The sequence below is a fragment of the Candoia aspera genome, chromosome 1, assembly GCF_035149785.1.
Source record: "Candoia aspera isolate rCanAsp1 chromosome 1, rCanAsp1.hap2, whole genome shotgun sequence".
Lineage (NCBI taxonomy): Eukaryota > Metazoa > Chordata > Lepidosauria > Squamata > Boidae > Candoia > Candoia aspera.
The window spans coordinates 305397310-305422795 of NC_086153.1; the positions used below are offsets into that span (position 1 = coordinate 305397310).

The 25486-nt window shown below is 37.3% G+C and overlaps 1 protein-coding gene across 2 annotated transcripts in view; it reads right to left on the bottom strand.

Annotated features, from left to right (window-relative positions):
- CCDC88C (coiled-coil domain containing 88C) overlaps window positions 1-25486 on the bottom strand; it is a 113218-nt gene that overhangs the window by 26303 nt on the left and 61429 nt on the right. The window contains exons 5-14 of one of the 2 annotated variants that reach the window (XM_063290236.1): window positions 24373-24431; window positions 19680-19763; window positions 17552-17692; window positions 15388-15572; window positions 14414-14495; window positions 12078-12236; window positions 9354-9500; window positions 7675-7819; window positions 6902-7083; window positions 1552-1689 (exon numbers count right to left, since the gene is read on the bottom strand). In XM_063290236.1, the coding sequence (XP_063146306.1) occupies window positions 1552-1689; window positions 6902-7083; window positions 7675-7819; window positions 9354-9500; window positions 12078-12236; window positions 14414-14495; window positions 15388-15572; window positions 17552-17692; window positions 19680-19763; window positions 24373-24431 (1322 nt within the window). Of the gene's footprint in view, window positions 1-1551; window positions 1690-6901; window positions 7084-7674; window positions 7820-9353; window positions 9501-12077; window positions 12237-14413; window positions 14496-15387; window positions 15573-17551; window positions 17693-19679; window positions 19764-24372; window positions 24432-25486 lie in introns of those variants that run through there. The other variant, XM_063290235.1, reaches the window with a different exon arrangement.

A 25486-nucleotide genomic window follows, 5' to 3' on the forward strand; every position in this document is an offset into this window, starting at 1 on the left:
TGGCAGTAACTGGAACATTTCTATGACACAGATGCTAGAGCAACGGCTGAAGGCATTATGGGGTTGCTAACACCAAGGATCAGAAGTGTCAGGATCACTCAATCCAAAATTCAAGCTCAAAAGAAAGAGATGGTCCAATTAATTTTTAATAGCTTTTAATGTGTTTATTGACTGTTTTTAGCTTCCTTGTACGCTGCCCAGAGTTGCTTGCTTTGCGATATGGGTGGCTATATAAATTGGACAAACAAACAAACAAATAAATAAGCAAGCATTATTGCTAAGAGATAAATTCCTTCAAATGATATTCCAGAAGGCATGCCTATTTGATTCAGGCATGCAAGGAAGCAATTTCAGTCAAAGTATGAACTGAGTTGTTTTGACTGTTCTTTCTATCCACATATAGTTATACCAGATAACATCTAACAAAGCACAGTAACCCCAGCATGTGTCAGTGTACTGGGCATTGCATGTAACTTCTAGTGGGTGGGGTGCAGGCAATATATCTTTGTTTGCAAACAAAGAAAGCTTGCAAACAAAGATATATAATATAGAATATTGAGACCACTACAGCAAGTGAGCTTTGCTATACTTATGGCCAGTGGTGTCCACCATGGAGCAGGGTGTCAAAACAGGCAATATGGTGGTCCCAGCAATGTGACTGAAGTCACACGTATGTTCAAAGGGACAGGGCTTTTACTATACTGCTATGATCATCATTTTGCCTGTTTTGCCCTACCCCTGGCAGATGCCACTGCTTGTGGCATACTGGCCAAAATATATGAAAACTGACCAGTACTGTAGGGAATGCTTCCTGTTGCATGGGTACAACTAAGGCCCGAAACATAGTCTATACCTTCTATTTCTATTTACTAACCAACATAATGGGAAAGCCTCAGCTGACTAAAGCAGGGGCCCATCTGGTGAGGACCATGGCATATGGAAGACTACAACTTGGAAAAGTAAAGAAGAATAAATGCTCTAAAAGCATGAATTAACAAATGAAATAAAATTAAACACAATCAGCATTCTTATTAGAAACCAAAAGAATTTTGAAGAACCATTGCCAAGATAAGGAACCTTATGACCTTCAGATATTTTTGGTCATCCTTACCCTTGGTTAAGCTGGCTGTAGCACTACGGTGTTGCACTTCATAAAGTTGGGAGGGTACCAGGTCCGTAACTTCTGGTGTAGATACTGAACTAGAGGGCAATGGTCTGATCTCTAACCCAGCTTTTTATATCAATTAGTAACTGAACCCATTCAAAATAGCAACAGCGCTGATGCTGCAATCCTCTCAATGCCAGCATGCAACAGTTCATGCAACTCAATTATGCCTTTACCAATGTCAGCTGATGTGGCATCCTTAACAATCACTCTAAATCAATATATTGAGGTAACTGAAAACCAGAAAACCAGTTCCTGGAGAAGTCAACATTTCAACATATTTAAATATATCATGGGTATGAAAATAAGAGGGTGAACTGCTTCATGTTTTGATTCTGCTCAGTCTTGGAATTCAGCAATAACAGTGGCGAAACCTGCATCTCTACCTGTCTTTCTCGATCAGCCTTTAAAGCCTCCATTGTGTCCTTCAGCTCCTGCTTTTCTTTCAAGAGTTCCTCACTTAAAGCCTCCAAATCTTGGTTACTTTGCTTCTCTTTTTCTATCTGGTTTTGCAGCTTCTCAATCTGGATAGAAAAGTTATTGCAATATGTTGTATGTAACTCAGAAGAAACATTGTTCACACAGAAGGACATTTTGAGAAATTAAGTATTTTAAACTTCGTTTGCATATGTGCAAAATGATGGTTGGGGTTTTTTGCAAAGCAAGCAGCTGTTTTCTCCACAGGCACAAAATGGCAGCCACTGTTCCTGCATGCATAAGATGCTATGTTTGTGTATGTGCAAACATGACAGCTGACCTACAGAAAAGGTGGGGCAAGGAGACCAGGAATATTATACAGTACTGGAAAATGGGGAGTGTCTGTATCTAATTATAGTTGGCAGAAGCACCCTAACCAATATAGCACATATACTTGAGAACATTATTTTAACCCAGAAATGTCTTTAATATTAAGTGTAGAATATTTTGTCCTCATCTGCCAAGTTTCACTGTGCTTTATTCAAAAGGCAGGATCCTCCACAAGACTTTTTGAAGCATTTGCAAGAATATTAATATGTGCTATAATATACTCAGGTATGCTATTATCTAAATGTGTAGCTCAGGTTCACAAGACTGATTAAAACTGCAAAGAGAGAGCAATATAAACAGTTTTTAAAAACCCAAACAAGGCCTAAAGGCACAGCTTTGGCTCAAAGCTGTACTATAACACTCCTCCTCCTTCCCGTACCAATAAGATAGCACAAGAAGCTAAGGACAATGTAAGAGGAATCCGTTCTGTCTCTCCTTCCAATGGTAACAACTGACTCTAAGAAAAACTGGGCAATTCACATGGAGCTACAGCAAGGATTCCTCACACAAGATCTGATGCTGAGGACCTGCACTGCAATAGCTTTCCTGATGCATAATGTGAGAAGAGAATCTAATATATAATCGTTGCCTTCCTGATCTCAGAGTTTTAAAAAAAAAATCTAAAATAGGGACATTCTTGGGGTTAAGAAGGGTATGTTCTCTTTGATCTTCTACATCTTTTTGATAAACAAATTGGTAACTAGTATTGCTCATCATAAACAAGTGAGTGGGGAGGGAGAATAAGAAGTGAAAACTTCATATGCCTGTTTTTTCTCCTCTTCTCTCGCATGATCAAGTCACTGTAGTCTTAACAGGCTGTAACACCACCCGCTTGATTTGACAATAAAATCCTACTCATACAGACAAACATATATTTGTTGCTATATGAAATGTCACATTTCAGGAACACAACAGTTTAATTAGACGTAGAAGATATGTCAGCATCTTTAAATTTGATAATTAAGATGAGTGACCATGTCAAGGGTTCAAGGACTGTACAGATCTCAAGCAGGATGCACATATCTAATTCCAGTTGTTTTATTATAAAAATGCATCATTTGCCATTACAAAAGAAAGATTACCTACCACTTTCTCTATCCTGTGTCTATAGGCTACCTTAATATTCTAAATTCTAATTACACAAAAGAATATCCAGCCTTGGCTGCTGAAATTATTATTTGCATATAAAAAGGCTAACTGGCCATGAAAGTGCTGGGCCAATTGGGCTCTGAGTTTTGAGTGAATTGGCAATGTATGCAAACACTGACAGTTGCTGTCCCTAAGAAATAGATGGCTGAGTTAGAAAAGGAAAAGGATGAAGGTAGAGGATCAAGAACACACTTTGCTTTACTTTACATGACAGGGAAGTTTAGATAACTGGGCCCATCCAATGTGTAGATAAGAACATTTAACTTTAAGAAGTGCATAATTGCAACATGCTTTACTGTTCCCAAGAGGATATTTACTGAAGGTTGTAGTATCAGCCATCTGTGGCAGTAAGTTCAACTTGCAGGAATGTCCTGTCAGAAGACAAGAAATGAAACGGGGATATCTACTTAATCTGCCTCTTTCCACTCAGAGACTTTGGGGGTGAAAAGTTACAACAATTTTATTTAATACATGGAATTTAAAAGTATAACCCTTTCATGTGTTTAAGGCTTGGCCAAATCAATGAAAACCAAAGATTATTTAATCCATTTTAGGACATCTCAAAATCAAAAGTCTACTAAATATTGTCTGTATGACCTACGTATACAAACAGGAATTGCCTTTTATCAGTGGTTACAATCCTACATCACCCTAATGCCCAAAGACTGTAACCATGTTTGATTGTACCTCTGTTTAGCTTTTCTTGCTGGAACCTCTCTGGAATACTTAAAGTCAGGGAACTACCTGCAGTTATAGGACTGCATGTAGCTCCTAGCCCTCTTTATGGAAGCCCCAGGAGCCCTCCATGAACAAGTTTTAGGGGAGGTGATAGACAAAAATCAGCAGTAGTTTTCCTGCTTCGTAAAAACAGCCCTAAAACAGGCTGTTAAAAAACAGAAGAGCCGTAGCCTATCTACTCCAATGATTTAGATTACACAGTAGCCAAGCAGATTCATTTGGGAAGCTGACAATTATTTCCTCCTCCAAACCACTTGGACTTCACGAAGTTATCAGTATTTGAGAGCAGAAGTAATTTGTTTCTGGCTCATCGGTAGGGATTTGAAAATGCAGTAAGACCAGTATTTTCTTTGAAATGCTGCAGTTCTGTAGCGATTGTGGGTGGTTTGTTTTCCTATTTGCAGGGACTCTTGCCTCACGCTGCTTTCTAGGCTTTAGCTGGCTCAGCAGGTCTTTCAAGAAGGAAGGTGGCTTGATGGATTTGGAACTCCCCCTCATAGGAATCATTCTGATTTTTTTTTTAAAAAAAAATGACAATGTGGGAAGGGGTTGAAAACAATTTATTGCACAGGGTGGATTTAAGGAATTTTTATTTCTCCAGATCCTGTAACAATTTTGGGCAGGACAGTGATTCTTTCTGCTCCTTATCTTCATTGTTGCAAGGCTTGAGGGATTTGGGAAATGAAAGATTAGAACTGTGGAAATGCACATTCTGGGAGAGGGAGAAAAAATTTTCCCTGTCCATTTTTCACATCAAGCATGATTTCATATATCTCTAGAATGTTGTTCTAAGCTAACAAGCCATGAAGGTTGTAATATTTCCTTCTAGAAAAATTGCTCTAGCCCTCTAATCGCTTGCTCTTTTTTTGTACCCTTTCCTGCCCGTGTCTCTCTCTTTGTATGTGTATGTGTCTGGTGCCAGAATGATACACTATATGGTAGTCACATCACTTTTATTTTCAGTTCCTTTCCTAACGATTCTTATAGAGAAATCACCTTTTTGAAACAGCCATATATTGGTTGATATTTTCATTAAGCTATCCATCATGACTTCAAAATCTCTTTTTTAATCTACTAGTTTCAGTCATAAATATAAATGCAAAGTTTGGATTTTTCTGCCAAACATACACCATACTGTGTTTGCTTATAAGCAACTATATGTGCCATTCTCCATATCTCCATTTAGAGAGATTTCTCATTCTTTGAAGCCCCTTTTTTAATTTTACCATTCTGAAGAATTAGGCATTATCAGCAAACTTGGCCATAGCACTACTCATTCCTAAATCCAGGTCATTTATATATATTCATACAAAGCTCTAGTTCTGTTAATCCTTGAAAATTGTCTCTTTATTCCTACTCTCTGCTTCTTTAATTAAGTACCAGTCACAGTGGCATTTGCCCTCTTATCCAGTGCTGAGTTTGCTCAGGAGCCTTTGGTAAGGAATTGTGTCAAAACTTCTGAAAGTCCCACGTTACCTACCTATCAAATTACCCCTACCTACAGTATACGCTTGTCTAGTCTCTGCAAAAGCCAAAGTTCATTTTAAGTCAAGTTATATATATTTGATTATTTTTTCTTTAATAATACTTTCTACCATTTTACTAAGAATGGACATGAAGGTTAACAGGCCTAAAATTTGATGCATTCCCACCCCCTAACTCCTTTTTAAAAGAGCTACATTGGGTTTTTCCCCCCATTCCTTGAATTCAAATAATGATTCTAAGCAGCTGTGTATTTTTATTACAAAATGAGTACTTTCACATTTGAGCTTTTTAAGAAGACATGGGTAGATGACTAAACTTGATTATAGATTTATGTTTTATTTCTCAGGCTTCTAACTTTATCTCTTTGCCCGATTCTCCTCCTAAAAAAGCCAGGTCAAACATTGTCAACCACAAAGACAGATGCAAAATGAAACACATCACTAACCAGTAACTTTTATTTTTAACAACTGTTCTTCAGATGGTCTTACCCTTTCAAGCAGCTGGTATTTTTACTCATCTTTCTACATTCCTTTTTTGCCCACCCTCTTAACACCCTTCAGCATTTGGTCAGTCCCAGTGTTCTGGAAATACTATTCTGTTTCAAGCCAGGAGGACAAGCAAGATAACTGAATCACGCTGGGCCCACAAGATCTGGGTATCACCTTAAGGAGGGTGAAATGAGGTAAACCAAGAGGCACACACAACTGTCATTTTCTGCTTTTATCTATGTCTATTACACTAGATTACAAACAACTGCCAAATATACAGCAAAACCTCCTGTGCATATGGCATGAATCTGCCTTCTCTAACCAAAAGTGAGCAGTATGACTTTCCACCACTCTGCAGTAGGCTCAAAAATATACTTAACATTAAGGAAAAAGAAAAATGACAGTGAACACTAGAAAAACATGCCCCCCACCACACACACACACACACACACACAGCAGCCTATCCTCTTTACATCACAGAGCTACCCAAGATGGTAAAAACTCCAAAGCCAGCCCAAGTACAGCCATCCAAAGGTTGCCAGTCCTGACACTAACAGTAAAGTCATTGTACTGGGTTTTTTTTTTTAAATAGAAAATTGCCCTACATGAACTGCCCCAAAATAAATGAATTAGAATTTTCAAACTGTTTATACACTCAGTGCAAAGCAGATGCAGAACTAAGATGAGTGTAGGGAATATTAAGGTCTGTTCCTACCTTCTAAGGATGCTGTCAGTCAGTCAGTAGGAACTAAGAGGACCAGATAAGAACTATGTAGTTTCTCTAATAGGAACAAAAATGACAGAATGCTTAAAGACCCCTGGCCTATCTAGTCCAGCAGTCTGTTCTCACAGCAGCGAACCAAGAGCACAAGGAAGCCCATTCGTCTCCCAGCAGATGTCTTTCAGAGGCAGTCACACTGCCATCGAGGCCAACAGCCACTGATCCTCATGACTTCCATGGATTTGTCCAACCCTTTTTTGGTAGCCAGCACCACGTCTTGTGGTATATAAGGCCTAACTTCCAATCGCACTTGATAAGCTGACTGTAAATATAAATTATGTTATTTACCTTCTGGCCAAGCTGTTGATTCTCATTTTGTAGTTCTACAAATTTGAGGCTATTCTCTTCAGTGGCTACAGATGCATCTCTGAGCTCCTGAATGATATTTTGCAGGCTCTGGTTATCCTTCTCAAGTTTCAAGATGCGACTTGATGCACATTCATTCAACTCAAAGACAAAAGATTTCCTTGCTGTTGAAATAGAATATCCAGAATACCCAACTTATAAACACATTTGCAAACATGGATCCATTTCCAGTTTGATAAAGTTATTTCGTAATCTGATGATTAGAACTGACTAATTTATTTAAATAAAATATTTTTTTATTTATATTTATTAAGGATTTTAATTTATTTAAATAAAATCCATTTAAAAAATAGGGGGTTAAGGTACACTCTAGTCAGCCTTAATGCTGATGTCTATTTATTATTTTATTCAAATGCCACCCTACCACAGCAGCTAATAAAAAATAATCACAATTAAGACCATTATTATGGCCTTCAAGGGAAGCCTAGCTTAACGTAGGGTACCTCATTCTGCATAATGAGGTATAAATGGGTCATTCTGTGTAATGAAGTAAAATGGGTCATTATTTAAGAATGAGAAAGGAAAAAAAATCTCATAAATCTGGAATACATACTACTTTTGATTACTTTTAGAATATATGAAGTTGATATAGCTACAGAAATCTCTTCCTTTTTTCCCACTACTAATTCTGAATTAATATACAAAAATCAGATACATGCAACTTCAGTACTAGCAAATGGGTCCATAATACTTACTGTCTGAGAGATCTGTACTCTTTGACAGTTGTTCCAGCTCCTTGCCGAGGTGTACTGACTCATTCATACTTTGTTTCTGTGCAATTTCCAGCACCATATTTTCTTCCAGCAGCTCTTCAATTCTCTTTCTGTCGGTATCCCTGTCCTAATGGAGGACAGGGCACATAGTTTTATAACCTAGTTTGGATTATAGGCACTTATGTCCTCCCGAAGGGTCAGACATGACTCGGTGCTTGCACAGGGGACCTTTCACATGTCTACAAAGGGAAGCTATGCAGTGAAGGCAACATTTACAATTTCTTCAGCCCGCTAGAGTAAGGAGCTGAAGTTTATCCTGGCCAAGATATCAATGTTCATCTCCCACCAGTTTGGTGGAAGAACATCTAGTGCTCAGCCTGAAAAACATTGAAATTATGGCTGCAAAATTATATCCTGCCTGGTTTTTCCTAATGGAAGCAGCATCTACTATGTAAATAGCAGAACTAATGTATTAATACATAAGAATAAAAAGGAAAGCTAATGATAGAAACCGAATCTAGCTTAAAGGACACACCTCCTTATATTAGTGATGAGTGATAAAGTGAGCAGGTCAGGGTAATTATTATTATGTTTTAAAGTACAGGTAGTCCTCACTTAACAACTATTCGTTTAGTGATGGTTCAGATTTACAATGGTGCTGAAAAAGCCAACTTATGACCAATCCTCACACAACTGTCGCAGCATCCCCTCAGTCACGTGATCATGATTTGGGAGCTTGGCAACTGGTTCGCAGTTATGACCATCGCAGCATCCTGTGGTCACGTGATCGCCATTTTCAACCTTGTTGGCTGGCTTCTGGCAAGCAAAATCAACGGGGAACTGCGTGATTCGCTTAACAACCACTTGGTTCGCTTAATGCCCGCAGTGATTCGCTTAATGACTGCCACAAAAAGAAAGGTCATAAAATCAGGTTGGAATCGCTTAATGACTGCTTTGCTTAGCAACCAAAATTCCAGTCCCAATTGTGGTTGTTAAGCGAGGACTATCTGTAATGCTTCTCTTAATTTAAGAATGGAAGAAAACCATGATGGATTGTACATAAAATTTGTCTTATCCAGCATCCCACTTCCCATTTTGGTCAACTAGATAGCTCACAAAGAAGGTATGAAGCAAAAGTTACCCTTAATCATTCGCCTCCTATATTCCTATCATATTGCCTTGGAACATTGAGGCTCCATAGCCTCTTACAAACCCATTCCGCCTTCCCACACCTCATAAGCTTAATCTATTCTGGAAAATGTTTTGTCTGACATCGGCATTCTGAGAGTAAGCCTTTTAAGCTTGACTAGATTGTGTGGGAAATATTTTATTTATTCTTAGTTTATGCATTTAAAAAGATTTCTCCAGCCACAAAGATTGCAATCTGATAAGACTCTAATCCTTAACATGACAATTAAACATTTAGTCTCTTCTATGAAATATACAAACACAACACATAAGTATCACAAAATATACAAACATAACACACAAGTATCATTTAATACTTTCAAGCCAATGTCAATCTGATTCTCAGTATTTTCAAAAATCACTGCAGTTTCAAAGATAGTTAATCTTCTTGATATGAGACCATTGTTCAGTCTCCTGAAAAATAATTAGTTGGAAAAGAAATTCTGCCAATAATTAAGAATATCACACTGTACCAGTTCTATGTCATGAAGTTTGGATTTTAACTGCAAATTTTCTTTTTCAATTTCATGCAATTTATCACCACGAGCTCTTGCTATCATCAACTGCTCTTCCAACATTGTCTTTGTTTCAATTAATACGATGTTGTCTTCTCTAAGCTCCTGCAATTAAAAAAAATTAACAAAGCTGAGTGATTTAACCAAGGTGTCAAATGCCAAACAATTCTAATAATGTCAGTTTAATATCAGTATCAATGGCATACTATCAAATATTTTTCTCTAGGCAATGAATGACCTAGAAATGTTGTATAATTCTTCAAATTTTGAACTTAAAGCAAAGAATTTAGTTAGATCAACAAAAGTATTATTTGAAAGCTAGAGCTGGAGTGTAAAAGTAATTTTACTGTGTATTTTCCTACAAGAATGGAAAAAACCCTCCCTCCTACATTCTTATGAGAATAATTAAGATAAAAGGATGAAATCCAGTTGTGACTGGTGAAACACTCAATAATTCTCTCAGAGTTCTGTTGACAAATATCAGTTGCAATTATCAGTTGTAGATGAGATGACAGGATGCAATGCTGGACCATTTATTACTTCTTCCCAGCACGCCCCCCCCCCTCAAATGTTTTAATCTGTTAATCAATTTGAGAGCAAAGAAACAGTCAGCACTTTTACTGAACAGCATGAGCTGATGAATTCTAGTAGTATCAGGGAGGAAAAAGGTACTGTAGCTAGCCTTTGTTTCTGCAGCTCCTCTTCTTGCATGCCTGAGAAAACTGCACAGTAAGCTGGAATTACACAGCAAGCAGCCTGAAGACTGCAGACACTTTAGCCATTCCACAGAAAAGAACATTAAATGAAAGCAAAATTCTATTCCTACCTGCAATTATGAATGAAGCTTTATTAAATGGTACCACTTTTGGGATAAATGCTTGCTCCTTAAGAAATTAATTTTATACTGGTATTCAGCATCATCACTTTTTTCTAGAAGCAAAATGATAGCTCCTTGGAAAGGTAAAAGACTGATATAGTTGTTGTTCTTTCAGAAAACATACGGCAGTGTTCACTTGAAACACAAGCCACAATTGTTGATCAGTCTAACGTACTAGTAAAGAGCAGTATTTTGGCGAATTCTCCCTGATCACCTGGGGTTGTTTCCTCCCCTGTTGGGCATGGGTAGAGTACCAGAAACTTTAAAAACAGAAATATATAGCATTATACCCAGATCTGAACTTCTCATTTGACATTTCTTCAAAAGTGAGAATCTGAGGCCAGGGTTTGGAGCTGGCTTATGGATGCTGATTTCCTAGAAAAGTGACACACCAGAGTCTGAATTTGAGTATTTCCAGGAGCAACTGGACACTGTGCAGCCCAGTGGGAGTGGACAGGCAAGGTGCATGTGCATGCTGTTCATTACCAGAATCCACAACTGTCTGGACTTAAGGTGAGCACAGATTCCAAATATAACAGTGAGCTATTACCCATAGCCAGGTCTTTTGTTAGAGGCAAAGAATGGTATTATACTGAAGTTTTAAGAATAAGCAGCCTGGGCCGAAGTGTTAACTGTATTCACACTCTTGAACCAGCTTCTTCTGCTACAGTGAGGAGAAAGCTAGAAGTGTACTTATATTTGAAGGCTGGCAGAGGGGCCTGGAATGACATGTTCTGTCCAGGTTTCCCAGAAACTTTATCCAGGACAGGATACAATGAAGTGTGTAGGATAATCAGCCCACAGGTGATATCAGAAGGAGGCTTCAGTCAGAGAAAGGATAGTTCATACTATCATTGAATTATAGCTGTTTTGAAGAACTCCATGTTCTAAAAAGTTAGTTTAGAAATGGCCAAATAAATAAAAAGTCAATGAACATATAATAATAATAAAACAATAGTTATGAATAGAAAGACGTATTTGCTTTAAAAGGACTGCTCTGTAGTATATAAAAAAACCACAGGATTGATATCTAGATTATTATGAATGCTAATCAAGGTTCTACATTCAATGAACTGCATTTATAATCTATATCATGGGATTCAAGGAGGTATGCATGTGTGGTTCCTATACAGTATCTCAGCCAAGCAATGACCTGACCCTGAGCTGATTAACTTCAGCAAACAGTGCATCATGAACTTTCATACATAGCCCAGACATGGTATTTTTGTTGTTTTTATGAACCCCAAAGTATAGCCAGCAATCAAGACACCAGCTTTGGGATTCCCAAATGAAAGTCACCAGTACTAATCAGTTTGGTCTAGTGGTTAAGGCAACGGGCTAGAAGCCAGGAGACTGTGAGTTCTAGTCCCGCCTTAGGCATGAAAGCCGGCTGGGTGACCTTGGGCCAGTCCCTCTCTCTCAGCCCAACTCACCTCACAGGGCGGTTGTTGTGGGGAAAAGAGGAGGAGGAAGGAGTATTAGGTATGTTCCCCACCTTGAGTTGTTTATAAAAATAATAAAGGCAGGATAGAAAATAAATAAATAAGTAAATAGTACCGTTTGTTTTAAAGTAACTTTAAACAAAATCACTCAGCTGAAATAACCACCTTTTAAATGGAACAATGGCTATCAAGCTGTCCGAAGGCTGCTAGTTCTTATAAGAATAGTGCTTGTGCTAACATGTTATCATAGTATGATGCCATTAAGTAGTAATTGTTCACCTAAATAATTGCAGAATATATTGTACATCGGATAAAATTAGCAATAAATGCCAAAATTCCAATTCTTACTAAGCCCCAACTTGCCTCCATCCGTGCTTTATAGAAATCCACATCATGAAGCTTCTCTTTACAACGGACCAGCTCCATCTCAAGTCTCTCCACTCGGTTTGCTTTCTCCCTCAAGGAATCCAACTCATCTCTGTAGGCCCGAACAGAGCGGGCATCTGCCATGAGGTTAATATTCTGAATAAAGTAAAATCAGTACAGCAAACTTTTAAAATGACTTACTAATGATAAGAAAACATGCTAAGGACAGTGAGACTAAAAAATAATGCTATCTTCAGTATGCACAAGTATTGCATGCCTATTCATTCCCACAAAATAAAGCTAAAGTGTGACAGAAATCATCAAACCAATGGGTTATTACTATACCTTGTAACTCTTAGCAACTAGCATAGCAGTAAATGACCTGAAATTGCCAACTGAACTGCATATTCAGAACTCTCCATTCATTGTTAAGTTTGAATTCCCAAATACACTCAGAAGGGTTTCTTGTTCTGATAATCAGCCAAAAAATTGGAGACTGCTATTAATAACTTCAAGTTTGTTATTGTGATGCTGATTTTTAGTGCTGACTTACTAGACAACTTTATTTCCCAGAGTGCAAACCAGACAGGAAATAAGTATTTGTAGGGTATACACTTAATCTTTTAAAGTTTCGTGGGAAGGAGTCTCATTCTAAAGCTTCTTGACTCCCCCTTCTGTATGTAAACATTTGAATTATAAAACATGTCTACCGTGGTAATAATTGTCATTTAAAGAGTATGATAGCAAACAGTACTTGTTAAAAAATCAAATTCTCTTGGAAGAGCTCATTACAGAGGCTGCAACTTTGTTGCCATCTTGGCTCCGCCGCCAATTATAAAACATACTTTACCAGGTTTCATCAGTGAATCCTTCATTCTTTAAATAATGCAAGTGGATCACTGCTGAATCAGCCCAGAGGTCCACTCAGACCAAGAATGGATAACCCATAGCTTTCAGGCATATCCCCAGCACCTACTTTGCATTCAGGGCACTCCCAGAAAGTTGGTAGCAGATATACTAATTTTCTATGAAGTACACCTATTTGGCCAAAACTGTGACCATATTGCTATCATATTACTCTCTCTATATTAAGTATATTTATTTTGAGTTGTTATGAAGGGATAAAGGGAAATATATGAAAGATGGAGTACATAAGATGCACTCAAAGCTGGTCACGGAAGTAGAAAGTTTTTTTCTGGAAGATTTCACTTGCAGCATGTGGGAAAATTCTAGAATACAGATTTCTAAGAAGACTCAACAGGGGATAATTCTGAAAATAAGAGATGGTTCTCAAAGCAAGAAGTGGTTCTCAAAATAAGAAATCCACGTGAACCGGATAAGGTTATGACATTCAAATGGAAAAGTATGAGGAGGTATGAGGACAGAAATAATCTATGACTGGTCAAGCTTTGATAGAAGTTATCAAAGTGGATTGGAATTTCGCAGCTAGCACCTAAAATGAGGTATGACATGGTGAATTTCCAGCCTTCATTATTTTGGAAGTCAAATTCAGCCAGGCCACCTGGAGTTTTAATTGGATGGGTATGTATGGATGATTATATAAGAGCGAGTAAAGATTTTAGTTCAGAAAGTCAACAATAAGCATTGTAAACCTATGTTTGTTTCTATGTGTCCTAAAAATTAAGCAGCAGCACTGGAGATATTATGAATATCTTGTTTATGATCCTCCAAGTGAGAATATAAATGGGTGCCCTTAGATCTTCACACACACCCTCCAACCTAGCCAAAGCAGATACAAAATGCTAGCTGCATCCACTATGGTGATATTGTTACATTACTGGCCATGTTCCCTATGGCTCTTAGAGAAAAATACATTTTTAAAAAAATTAAAATGTGGTCTCCAGCTGCCAGAAAATTGCCCTCATATCTAGTTCACAGAGTCATCAAACAGATGCCACTGGGAAGCCTACAGGCAGAGCATGATGACATAGCCCTCAAATACTGCTGCTCTGATAGTGCTAATGTGTGTTATCCTAGCTAAGAATTTGCAGGTTCCAAACATTCATCATAATTGAGAAACATTTCATGAATCTGTCTAGTTGCCTTAAAATAATCTAAGATTATGCACACAAGTGTAACTTTTGGGCATTGAGTTTTGGTATAGAGCACTGTCAAACTAAATACTTTCTAAAGTTCTAAGGTTCCTCCAATTGTTAAGTATGTGTTGTGTGTGTGTGTGTGTGTTTGTGTACATATGTATAATAATAGATCATATATTATACATACATAAATAGCCTAAAACAGAATATGTTATCACTTTAAGATCAATGTATCGTAACAGCTGTCCTTTATAATTTAATAGTTAGCATTACCTCCTGCTTTATTTTCTGTAGTTCCAGGACTAGCTGATCTACTTCATGTCTGGTGTCAACAAGCTGCTCTGATTTTTCTTCCCTGAGGATTTCATACAAGTTAGTTAGTAACTCCTCTGCCAAACTTGGAAATCACTGAAGTTCAGCAAGAGAAACATGAAATGGCTTAAGTTTTTCTGTTACTCAATCCTCAAAATCAGTAAGCACTATAGACCAATGAAAAAAGGCCACAACTATTAGAAAGGTGAAGAAATGCACCCAAAGGCATAAACACAGGGAAATGATACTGAACATTATTGGAAAGGAGGGTTTCAGCAGGATTTTTACCATGAGACACACAAATACAGAAAATGGGTTCCCTATAAACCTTGTGTGTCATACAGGTAGTCCCAACAGCAGTTGGGACTGGAATTGCTGTTGTTAAGCAATGCAGTCATAAATTGCTTAGCAACAGCAATCCCAGCAGTGCCATCATTAAGCAAATCACTGCAGGTCATTAAGTGAGGATGTCACATGGTCACCATTTGCGACCTCCTGCCAGCTTCCCCACTGATTTTGCTTGCCGGAAGCTGGCAAAGAATATCGCAAATGGTGATCATGTGACCATGGGAACGTTGTGACAGCCAGAACTCTGAGGATAGTACCACTCATTCAGTGCCATCACAAATTTGAACGGTTGTTGAATGAGTGGTCATTCAGGACCACCTGTATTTACATATGCTTGGTAACATACTTCCAAATGTGTACTTTTTGCTATTTCTTTACACAAACTTTAAGGATGGATACTGTATGGGGGTTTGCCTGTATAATGAGTAGGAGAGAGAGAGAAATGAACCAACCCCACATCGTTTTGTTTTTTTATGGTGTCCTATCCTGAAACATTTCTAAATGAAAGACTACCGGTATAGGTCAAAGCACTGAAGATAAATGTTACATCTGCAGTTCTGCATTAACCAAGACATGGCAGTACTCACAGCTCCTGCCTGATCCTCCTTAGTTTGGCCTTTGCATCTGCAAGCTCCACAGATAAATGCTGTTTGTCCTCATTGGAGAGACAGCTGGCAAGATTTGGAGAAGACGCTGGACTTGGTGCTTTCAGAGGACTCAGTGGCTGTTGTGACTGCAGGTAATCTCTGTCTTGAGTGAGATCTATAATTAACTGGAAGAAAAACAATGAAAACTAAAAGTTATGAGTGTGAACTGCATCATACATCTAATTCCATTCATACAAGGAAATGCTTTATGAAAAGAAAACACCGAACATATGGAATGGTTTGGACACAGAAAATTGTTGTGGCACAAATACAAGAGGTTACAAAAAGTTTAGTTGTGCTCTTAATAAAAATGGCCATTTTAAGACGCTGGATTTATTTAGCATGCACTTCTTCACAGAGTTATAACAAAGAGACAAATCTTGAGTTTGTAATCCAAAATCTGACATGAACACCCAAGGGAGGAGGAGAAGGCAGTAAGACTACAGGAAAATATGATGCTTTCAGTTCAATTACATATGCTTAGGTTTATTTCTTCTTGAAATATGTGAAGAAATACAAGATGCTGAAACAACTCATGCTGGTACTTTTCCTTAGAGGCTTTACTCTCTTAAAAGAAAAATATTGACTTAACTGAACCTTTTAGGATAGGGGGCCAGGACCAGCTGCCTTCCCCAAGTATCATGAACAAGTGCATAAAACAGCAAGCTCAGCGGTCACCCACGTGCATATATATTCCTTCTAACGTGCACAGTGGTTGCATCTTATCACAGTATACACGTAAGCTAAAAAGCTGTGTATAATTATGTGCCTCAATATCTGTACAGGCAACAATGTATACAGGCATACAATTATCCGCAAAAGGCAGCGCATGCTTATTCCTAGACTGAAGTATTTTCCACGCAGGAAACAAGTTAGAAATTTTGAAATGGTCATTGGAGATGGCTGCTATCCAATTTGAGAATTATGATGTCACCATTTCCCTTTGGTTTCCTGAATTACCTACAGATTTAGAAGTCCTAATCTCAGTCTGAGATCTTAGGAATTGCCTATTTCTATTACTTTCCTTTCCACTAACATGAGTTACTAAAACGTATTGTGCTTCCTTGTAAGGGCATATGTCTTAGTGAAAATTGAAGTATATCTGAGGCACGTTTTTAACAAAAATAGTATGGAAATAATCTTGGGATATACTGACGATAGCATGGGGCAATGGCCTTACAAAAAAACGTTAAATGATCCATATTTCAAGTAGTATCTCCATACCTCTGTACTTGCAATGTAAAACACAGAAGTTAAAGTAGTGTCATTCCCTTACCCAGGATGGCAATGAAGTGTGATGTAGTAGGGGGCAAAAATCCTTGCCTGTATTTTGCAGCTTACCTTTGCACAGCTTCATTCCCAAGCACTTTTCTGTCCATGAAATTCAGATTCTACCAAGTGAACCCAACTAGGAGAAAAGTGCTAGGGGAGGAAGAAAAACAGACTATGGGGAAGTAAAATAAGAAAGAGACAAAGAACAGTTGTTTGGCCTTCCTCATCAACACACTCTTTTGCTATTAAAACTAGACTTCCCACTCATCACCATTTCTTGTACCATCGGGACAGACTCCTATGTGCAAGACAGGCCTCCTGCAGCCTCATTTAGTTTCATCCCTAGCATGAGATCATATTGCAGAAGACAGGAAGTGCTGATGTCAAGGGCAAAGGCCCTTCTATCTGAATGCACAGGTAAGAAACGGTGAGTGGAAACAGGTTAGGGGAAGCCTTTTATTATACAGAACAGGTGACAGATTTATGGAATGTACAGGATGGCTCAAATACAGGAGAGTGAACAATGCAAAATCCTTCTAAACATTTGTTCTTGAATCAACCAGTAGTCAAAGTTAACTTGAAAGGATCTTTAATTTTACCAGATTTTAATTCCTTAACGTTAATACTATAAGCAGACCAAAAGAATGCTACTTCTTATTTTATATTAATTTGGGGAAAAGAGAGAGAAAGAGATTAAGGAAGCCTTAATTTTTATATGTTTATTTAATAAACAAGCTAATACTTGAGAAACAGTTAATAAAATAATTCAATATGGGAATGCAGGGTTAACAGAAAAGGGAAGTCCAGTGGGATGCCAGCACATTACACATACCTCTGTGCACTCATCTCTCTCATCAATCAGCCTCTTAAGGTGGAAAACCATATTTCTGGAAAGAGACTCCAGTTCTTCTGGAGCCATATCTGGTAGCTCTAGCCACTGCAAGTCAAATACATTCTCCTGATTATGGGTTACCTGAAATTAAGAAGAAGAGCAAAAAGTCTTTAATATGCTGTTTATTTCCAGGTATGAATTAATGATTCAGCCAACAAGCCTGTTCTTGGCCTTGGTATAATAAACAAACAATAGACCAAACTGTACAGATTTGTTAGCCACACCCACTAGCATAAGAAGCTTGCATAAGCAATTGGAACTGCATGTACCAGATCACTGTTTGCTCTTGGTAACCCATTCCAGTGCCTGAAAGCCATTATTAAGATTTCTTCTCCATGGCCTTTGCTCTTGGCTTGCTCTATTTTTGCATACCATTTCCACATGTTCCTGCCCATGCTGATCCACTTAAGTATTTAACTTCTAGTGCACTTATTGGGGTTCTGCATAGTACATTATGTTTAAGAATTCCACAAAATAAATTACATTCTAATAACCTTGCACTATAATTTCTGATAAACTATTGTAACATCTGCTTATATCAATATGAGTACCTAGACGCTTATCTTGCTTTGTCAAATTATTCTTCCTAAACCTGAACACTTTGACTTCCAACAGCAGGAAACAGAGGCCAATCTGTAATGCATGAGATAGTTCTAATGAAGGAACAAAAACCAAGTTTAAAATATCTGAAGGACTCAGATTGGGAAGTCCTGACTGGAATGAAACAAATCCCACACAGAGTATATAATGACAGCTGAAGTGAAGGCAAATGCTTGAACATTAATTGAACTTAAATACATTTATCCTGTTTTAACAATAAATGAAGACTGACGTAATCATGCATCTGTTGCACACTGCATGAGACACAATCTTTACAGTCCAAATTTTCATTAAAAAACCCAAAAAGCAAGAACAAAAACAAAAACAAAAACAGCAAATCTTTAGAAATAGACTTCCCCAACCCAGTACTGTGTATTGGGACTACGTAGCCAAGAATTCCCAACATAACAAAATCTGAAGGGCAGATTGGAGAAGAATACCCAAAATATTGGAGAATCCAAGTTATCAGGCAAAATGAACACCTATTAATCTGTTCCTGCCTTTGATCATTTTAACCAATAAATGAAATCATTGCTATCGCTTGTGCATTACTTCAGTGAAGAAACATTGTATTCATTCTAAGCCATTTATTAGATTTTCCTTAATGAAAATATAGTTGCTGGGGTATAAAGGAAAATTAGAAATCCAGGATCTTAGTACTGCTATTAAAACATTCAAAATGGATGTGTTTATGGGCTATGTTTGTTTTTCTACTAATAGCCAGTGGCCAAATAAAATAAAATTTATATTATAAAATTAAATATAGCTGTAGTTTTGTAATATCTGTAAAATCAAAGGGCAATTAAAAAATTAAAAAAATATTTGGAAGATCTTTTAAAGTAAGGACTTATTTCTTCACCCACATAATGCAAGTTCTTCCTGATATGGTAAACATTTAAAAAATCAACATACCAATGCAAACAATATCCGTCATCAATCATCAGTGCAGTATACTGTTTAAGGTGCTGGATTTGGACTAGGGAGATTGAGGTTTAAATCTCTACTTCAACACAGGGCTGATTGGGTGACTTTGAGCCACTCGCTCTCTTTCTCAAACTAGCTTGCCACATAGTTGTTGTGGGGTTGATAAAATCAGGGGAGACACCCCTGCCCCATGTACCCTGCTTGGAGTTCTCAAGAGAAAAGCAGAATGTAAATACAATAATGAGAATTACAGGACAAGAGTACAGTGACTGAGAAATGTGTTTGGATTACACAATCCTGAAAAATAGCTAAATGTTTTTAAAGCAACATTCAGGTGGGGAGATCATATATAACATTATACTTTGGTGTTGTTATCCAGTCTTCTGACATTCTTTTTAAAAGGATGGTGTTGGGTGTGAACTTAATTATAGCGATAGAACAATTAGGCTAGAAAAATAGAATGAGGAAAAGGAATTATCTGGACAAGAGAAAGGAAGCCCTATCATAAAAATTTATTAGAAATTTAAGGTAATTAGAATCCTACCTCCTGGATGTGTGAAACAATTGCAGCTTGGGTTTCAATATCTAGCTGTTTTATTCTTTCAATGAACTCTTCTTTTCTTTCACACTATAAGCAGGGAAAAAAATAATGAACGCATACTACAAAAATTTGCCAGGCATCAAAAATACAAAGCATTTTTACTATTCTGAATATTTAGAAGATCAATGATAAATTAAGTTGAGAAAACTGGGGAAAAAGTAAGAAGTTTCACCACTATTTAGAATGTTCATGTCAAGTATGTTTTAAATGGTTGATAAATTATTTCCAGCTACTGAAGATGCAAGTCCATACCATATAACAAAATGATCGACCTTAAATCTTGGTTTGCATAGATATTTTAACAGATACTTAAATATTATATATTTATAATATGAATATATCATATTCATATTTTACAAATTTTCCAATAACAGATTATCTTTTCTTCCCATGCTCAACTGTTGTGGTGTTTGGCATTTTAAAATGAGACTGAACGATTGGAAATGAAATATATATAACACAAAAGAATGAATGTCTAAATTCGGTAAATGTTGCCAATTGCACCTGAATACCTATAACATTAAATTAACTCTGTGGATGTCTAAAACATAATTCTCAACTTTCATAACACAAACCCAGAAAATTGGAACATAATTTATCTCTTTCGAATATATGAGAAAAAGTTGCTAAGATAGGCATCATCCATATGTGAATACTAATGTATATTAAATTTAATATGCTGACTGATGAAATACTGTATATGCATATGAAAGAATCCAGTGAACAGTAATATTTGAGTCTTATCCTTTACTAGTACATGCTACTATAATGGACATAGAAATCTAATTCCAAAATTCTGTATAGCTATGAGCTACAATATGGTTTTAACACTAGGGGACAAGAAAAAATAAACTTTTAGCTTTAATTCTCTATTAGGACTGTGTGGCACTTTTGATTTGACCTCCAAAAGGTCTTTGGTGTGAATGTTGTATCAGTCTGAAATATCATAAAGCAACTGCTGTGAACAGTATCTTTTGGAAATCAACTCTAAGGAGCTACACAGCCCTATTTCCTATATTCTATTATTTTTTGAGTAAGCACAAGGTATGTTTTACATTAAAACAGCAGTAACCTTCCATTTAATTATAGGATGGGGATAACCACTATAGTATTTTCAACTATAAAATACTTGTGTCATTTAGTTCAAATTAACTAAACTTTAAATAAGGCTTCTTTGTACTATGTACTTTGTACTACTATGTATTTTCTTTGTACTTAAATCAGCCATTAGGATGAAACAGGTTATAGAAAATGGTTTGCTTTGGTTTACTTCCAACGTCGGAAGAGCAGTGCAAAATGATTTTTAGTGTATATCAAAAATCCAGTAACTTTGGTATTTTATTTCACCTAACAAATTATTCTTCACCAAATTGTATCCAACATGAGCAATATTTTTTTAGTGCAACAATAGCATTAAGAGGAAGTCAGACTGTGAGCATTTTGTTACCAGTGTTACCATGCAGTTGTTATATACAGAGATCTGAAGGTGTATAACCTCATGCTATGAATCATTCAATTGTACTTCTACTCTGCTGCAATCAAAATGACTCTTAGCAGCTTATAGCGTATAAAAGATTAAAACATACACAGTTCAATTAAAACCAATCCAAATCACAGTAACAATGATCACATCAATCCCCACATATAAAACACAAAGACACAAAAATCAAGAAGAAAACAAGATGGCATCAGGTATAAACTTAAGAAAAGCCTCTCCAAATCCACTGTTTTTAATGTTTTCCAGAAAACCAGTCAGCCTGATCTCTGTCAGGAGGCTGTCCCAAAGTACCAGTACTGGCACAGAAAAACACCTCCCCTGAACCTTTCAAAAATGCTCCCAACAAGAGTCAGTAAGCACGTGGACTGCTGCATTCTGAACCAGTTGTGGTTTCCAAGTGGTCAAACTAATCTAATACAATTTTTTGAGAATATAAATACATATGTGGATAAGAGCAAGCCAGAAGATACCATCTACTTAAATTTTCAAAAAGTCTTTGATAAACTCCCTTGTCAGACTTCTCAGTAAGCTTAATAGCCATGGAATAAAAAGGGCAGGCCCTCTTGTGGATAAGCAACTGGCTAAATCAGTGTTTCTCAACCTTAACAACTGTGTGGACTTCAACCCCCAGAATTCCCCAGCCTGGGAGTTGAAGTCCACACATCTTAAAGTTGCCAAGGTTGAGAAACACTGCACTAAATAAAAAACAAAGAGAAGAAGTAAATGCACATTTCTCACAATGGATGGATGTAGTTAGTGTGGTCCTCCAAGGTCTGTCCTAGGTCTGGTACTTTTTAACATATTTACAGATAATCTGGAATTGGGAGTGACTCATAGAATACTAGTAGAATACTAGTATTAGTACTGCTAGTAGTACTAATACCGCCAATACCAGTATTACTAGTACTACAGTATTATTAATACTAGCAACACTAATACTAGTACTAATAATAGAACTACTACTAGTAGTAGTAGAATACTCACTGGAAAAGACCCTGATGCTGGGAAAGACTGAAGGCAAAAGGAGAAAGAGATGGCAGAGGATGAGATGGTTAGATAGTATCATTGATGCAATGAAGATGAATTTGAGTAAACTCCGGGAGATAGTGGAGGACAGGAAGGCCTGGCGTGCTATGGTCCATGGGGTCACGAAGAGTGGGACATGACTTAACGACTGAACAACAACAAAGTAGAATACCAAGTCTGCTGACGACACTAAATTGTTCAGAGTGGCAAAAATAATAAGGGACTGCAAACAGCTCCAAAGGATCTCCACACATTAGGGGAGCGGGCATCAAAACAGCAGATGTCATTCAATCTGAGCAAGTGTAAAGTGATGCAGCACATTAGTGCCAAAAATTCTAACTATTTATACAAACTAATGGGATCAGAGCTACCAATGACTGATGAGGAAAAAGGTCTTAAGAGTAACAGTAAACAGTTCAATGGTGTTGACACAGTGTTTATTCCCTCTAAAAAAGGCAGACAGCGTGTTAGGGATAATAAGAAATGGCATTGAAAATAAAGATATCAATATTATAATGCCCTTATATAAATTAATGGTTATATAAATCAAGCATACTGGGTGCAGTTCTGGTTGCCACACCTCACAAAGGATATAATGCAACTAGAGAAGGTTCAGAGGAAGGCAACAACTAAGATGATCAAGGGGCTGGAGGAACTTCCCTATGAAGAAAGGTTGCAACATTTGGGGCTTTTTAATCTAGAAAGGAGGTGAATGAGAAGAGACATGATGAGGTGTACACAATAATGCATGGTGTGAAGAGCTATTTTTGTCCTTCCCAAAATATTATATCCAGAAGTCACCCAATGGAATTGAATCTAGGAAGAATCAGGACAGACAAAAGCATTTTTTTAACACAATGTGTAATTAAACTTTGGAATTCACTACCATGAGGTGTAGTGCTGGCTACTAGCTTGGTTGGCTTCAAAAAAGGGTTGGACCAATTCATGGAAGGCATGGGGATCAATGGCTTAGTCTTGATGTCAGTGTGACTGCTCTGAAGGCCATATGCTGGAAGACCAGTGGGCTTCCTTGTGCAGTTGATTGGGCACTGTGAGAACTGACTGCTGGACTAGATGGGCCAGGGGTCTGATCCAGCATGGCATTGCTTATGTTCTCATGTTTAAGAGCTCCATGTAAAGTGCACTGCCATAGTGCAAGCCAGGTTTTAATGAGAGCATGAGTTACCACAGACAGGTCCTCCTGCCCCAGGTATAGTTGCAATTTGTACTCCAGTCAAAGCTGGGCAGAGGCTCCTCTGGCCATAGCTTCCACCTGTTGATCAAGAAGAAGCTATGAATCCAGAAGGACCCCTAAATTGTGGACCAGCTCCTTTAGGATAGCACAGCCCTGGTGTAACAGAGAACCCTAATGGACAAACAGCATTTCTGTCTTACTAGGGTTCAGCTTCAGCTTGTACTCTTGTTCATGTAAGAGACACCAGGAAAGGGCACAAAATAATCTCTTACAGCCCAAGGTAGTGATGTATAATTGAGTACTGTCAGCACACTGGTGATAATGTATCATGCTGTATTTGTGTGAATCTTTAACGTTGGGGATATTTTATTATTCTGGATTTATCTGTTCTAGCTTTTCTGAATTGTGTTATAACCTATTTATTTGTGATTATAATTATTTCTATACCGCCTCATTCCAGAATGATTCCTGATGGTTTACAATAGCAATAAAACCATAGAATCCACACATCTTAAAGTTGCCAAGGTTGAGAAATAATTAAAATGCAATTAAAAATACCAAATTAATAGCAATGCCCAGTGAACAATTTCAGTGGCAATTATCATATCCTAAATGCACTCTCAAACAGCACTATCTTCATGGCTTTCCTAAATTAGAACAAAGTGAAACTTGCCCTCAAATGTTTAAACAATAAAGGACAGAACTATTTTTAAAAAGCTAACCATTACTAGCCACTGACTACAGCACAACTAAAAATTGTGCTGATTGTTTATATTTTTGTTTTTGAGATTTTATAAGAGCTTTATCATCTCAGATTGCAAACTGTGTCTAGGATAAAGACAGTTTACAGCCTCATGTAACACCTATAAGAAAATAATTCATTCAAATGAATTAGTAGTAATGAAAACCAAACTCACCTGCACAGCACAACCCAATACCAAAAGTAACAGCTTTTTAATTTCATCCATACTTTTACCTAAGAAGCAAAGATTGACCATTAATATAGAAATTATGAAGGCTTTCACTTTTAGAAAAAACAGATTATGTACAATGTAAATTCAGTGGCATATCGTTGTTCAGGAGACTGCAAATCCTTAAGACTGGATCACAGTATACAAAGTGATTTTGTGTTGTATTTTTGCTTTTCTGTTAGGGAATATAAACTGGGGTGCTTCTTAGTTTTCTCTATCGAGCATTGAACGGATAGGCATGGTGGGGGCAGAGATGGAATACCCTCATCTGACATAGAATGAATGGATACCACATATCCATTGTGCCTTGATGTTTCACTCTTGAAAGTCTATTGCCTCCAAAAAATTATTATTCTCTCTCTCTCTCCCTCTCCCTCTCTCTCACACATACACACATACACTGTATTTTTACTTTATTAACTTCAAACATATCCTTACAAAAACTAGACAATTCCTTCCAGAAATTATTCTGGCACTAAAGCTGTGATAGTTAGCAAGTTTCTAAGGAGTGTGTGAAAGAGAAACTATGCATCTGGATTAGCAGATACAACATGGTAAGTCATTACTTAAATGAGGATTCTGGCTATCAGTTTCAAAAAGGTAAGCAATCAATCATGTCCTCTACATGATGTCGAAGCAGCTCTTCAGCATGTTCATTTTAAAGATATGAAAAGGGTAGCAGACATTTAGATTATGCTTTCCATTAATAATTTATTCAGCAGCATTACATGCATTATCTCTTAGGTCCTTCCTTCTTTACTTGGATCCTTGCTTCACAAAAACCCAAGTTTTCAACTATATATGGACATCCATGTCCACTTTATACATCTGATGAAGTAAAAACTGTCTTGCCTACAAAAAGCTATATGCCATAATGGATTGCAATTTGAAGGTACCACAGAATGCTCCATCTTTTAAATTTAAAGAACTGGTCTCATACAAGATCATTACTTCTTAAAAAATTAACTCAGTGGCATTTTCCTTTTCCAAAAATTCCAAGGCAGCTGCTTTCACACTAGCTAACTAGGTAATTAAAATGGAGGGATTTGTAGTACAACCA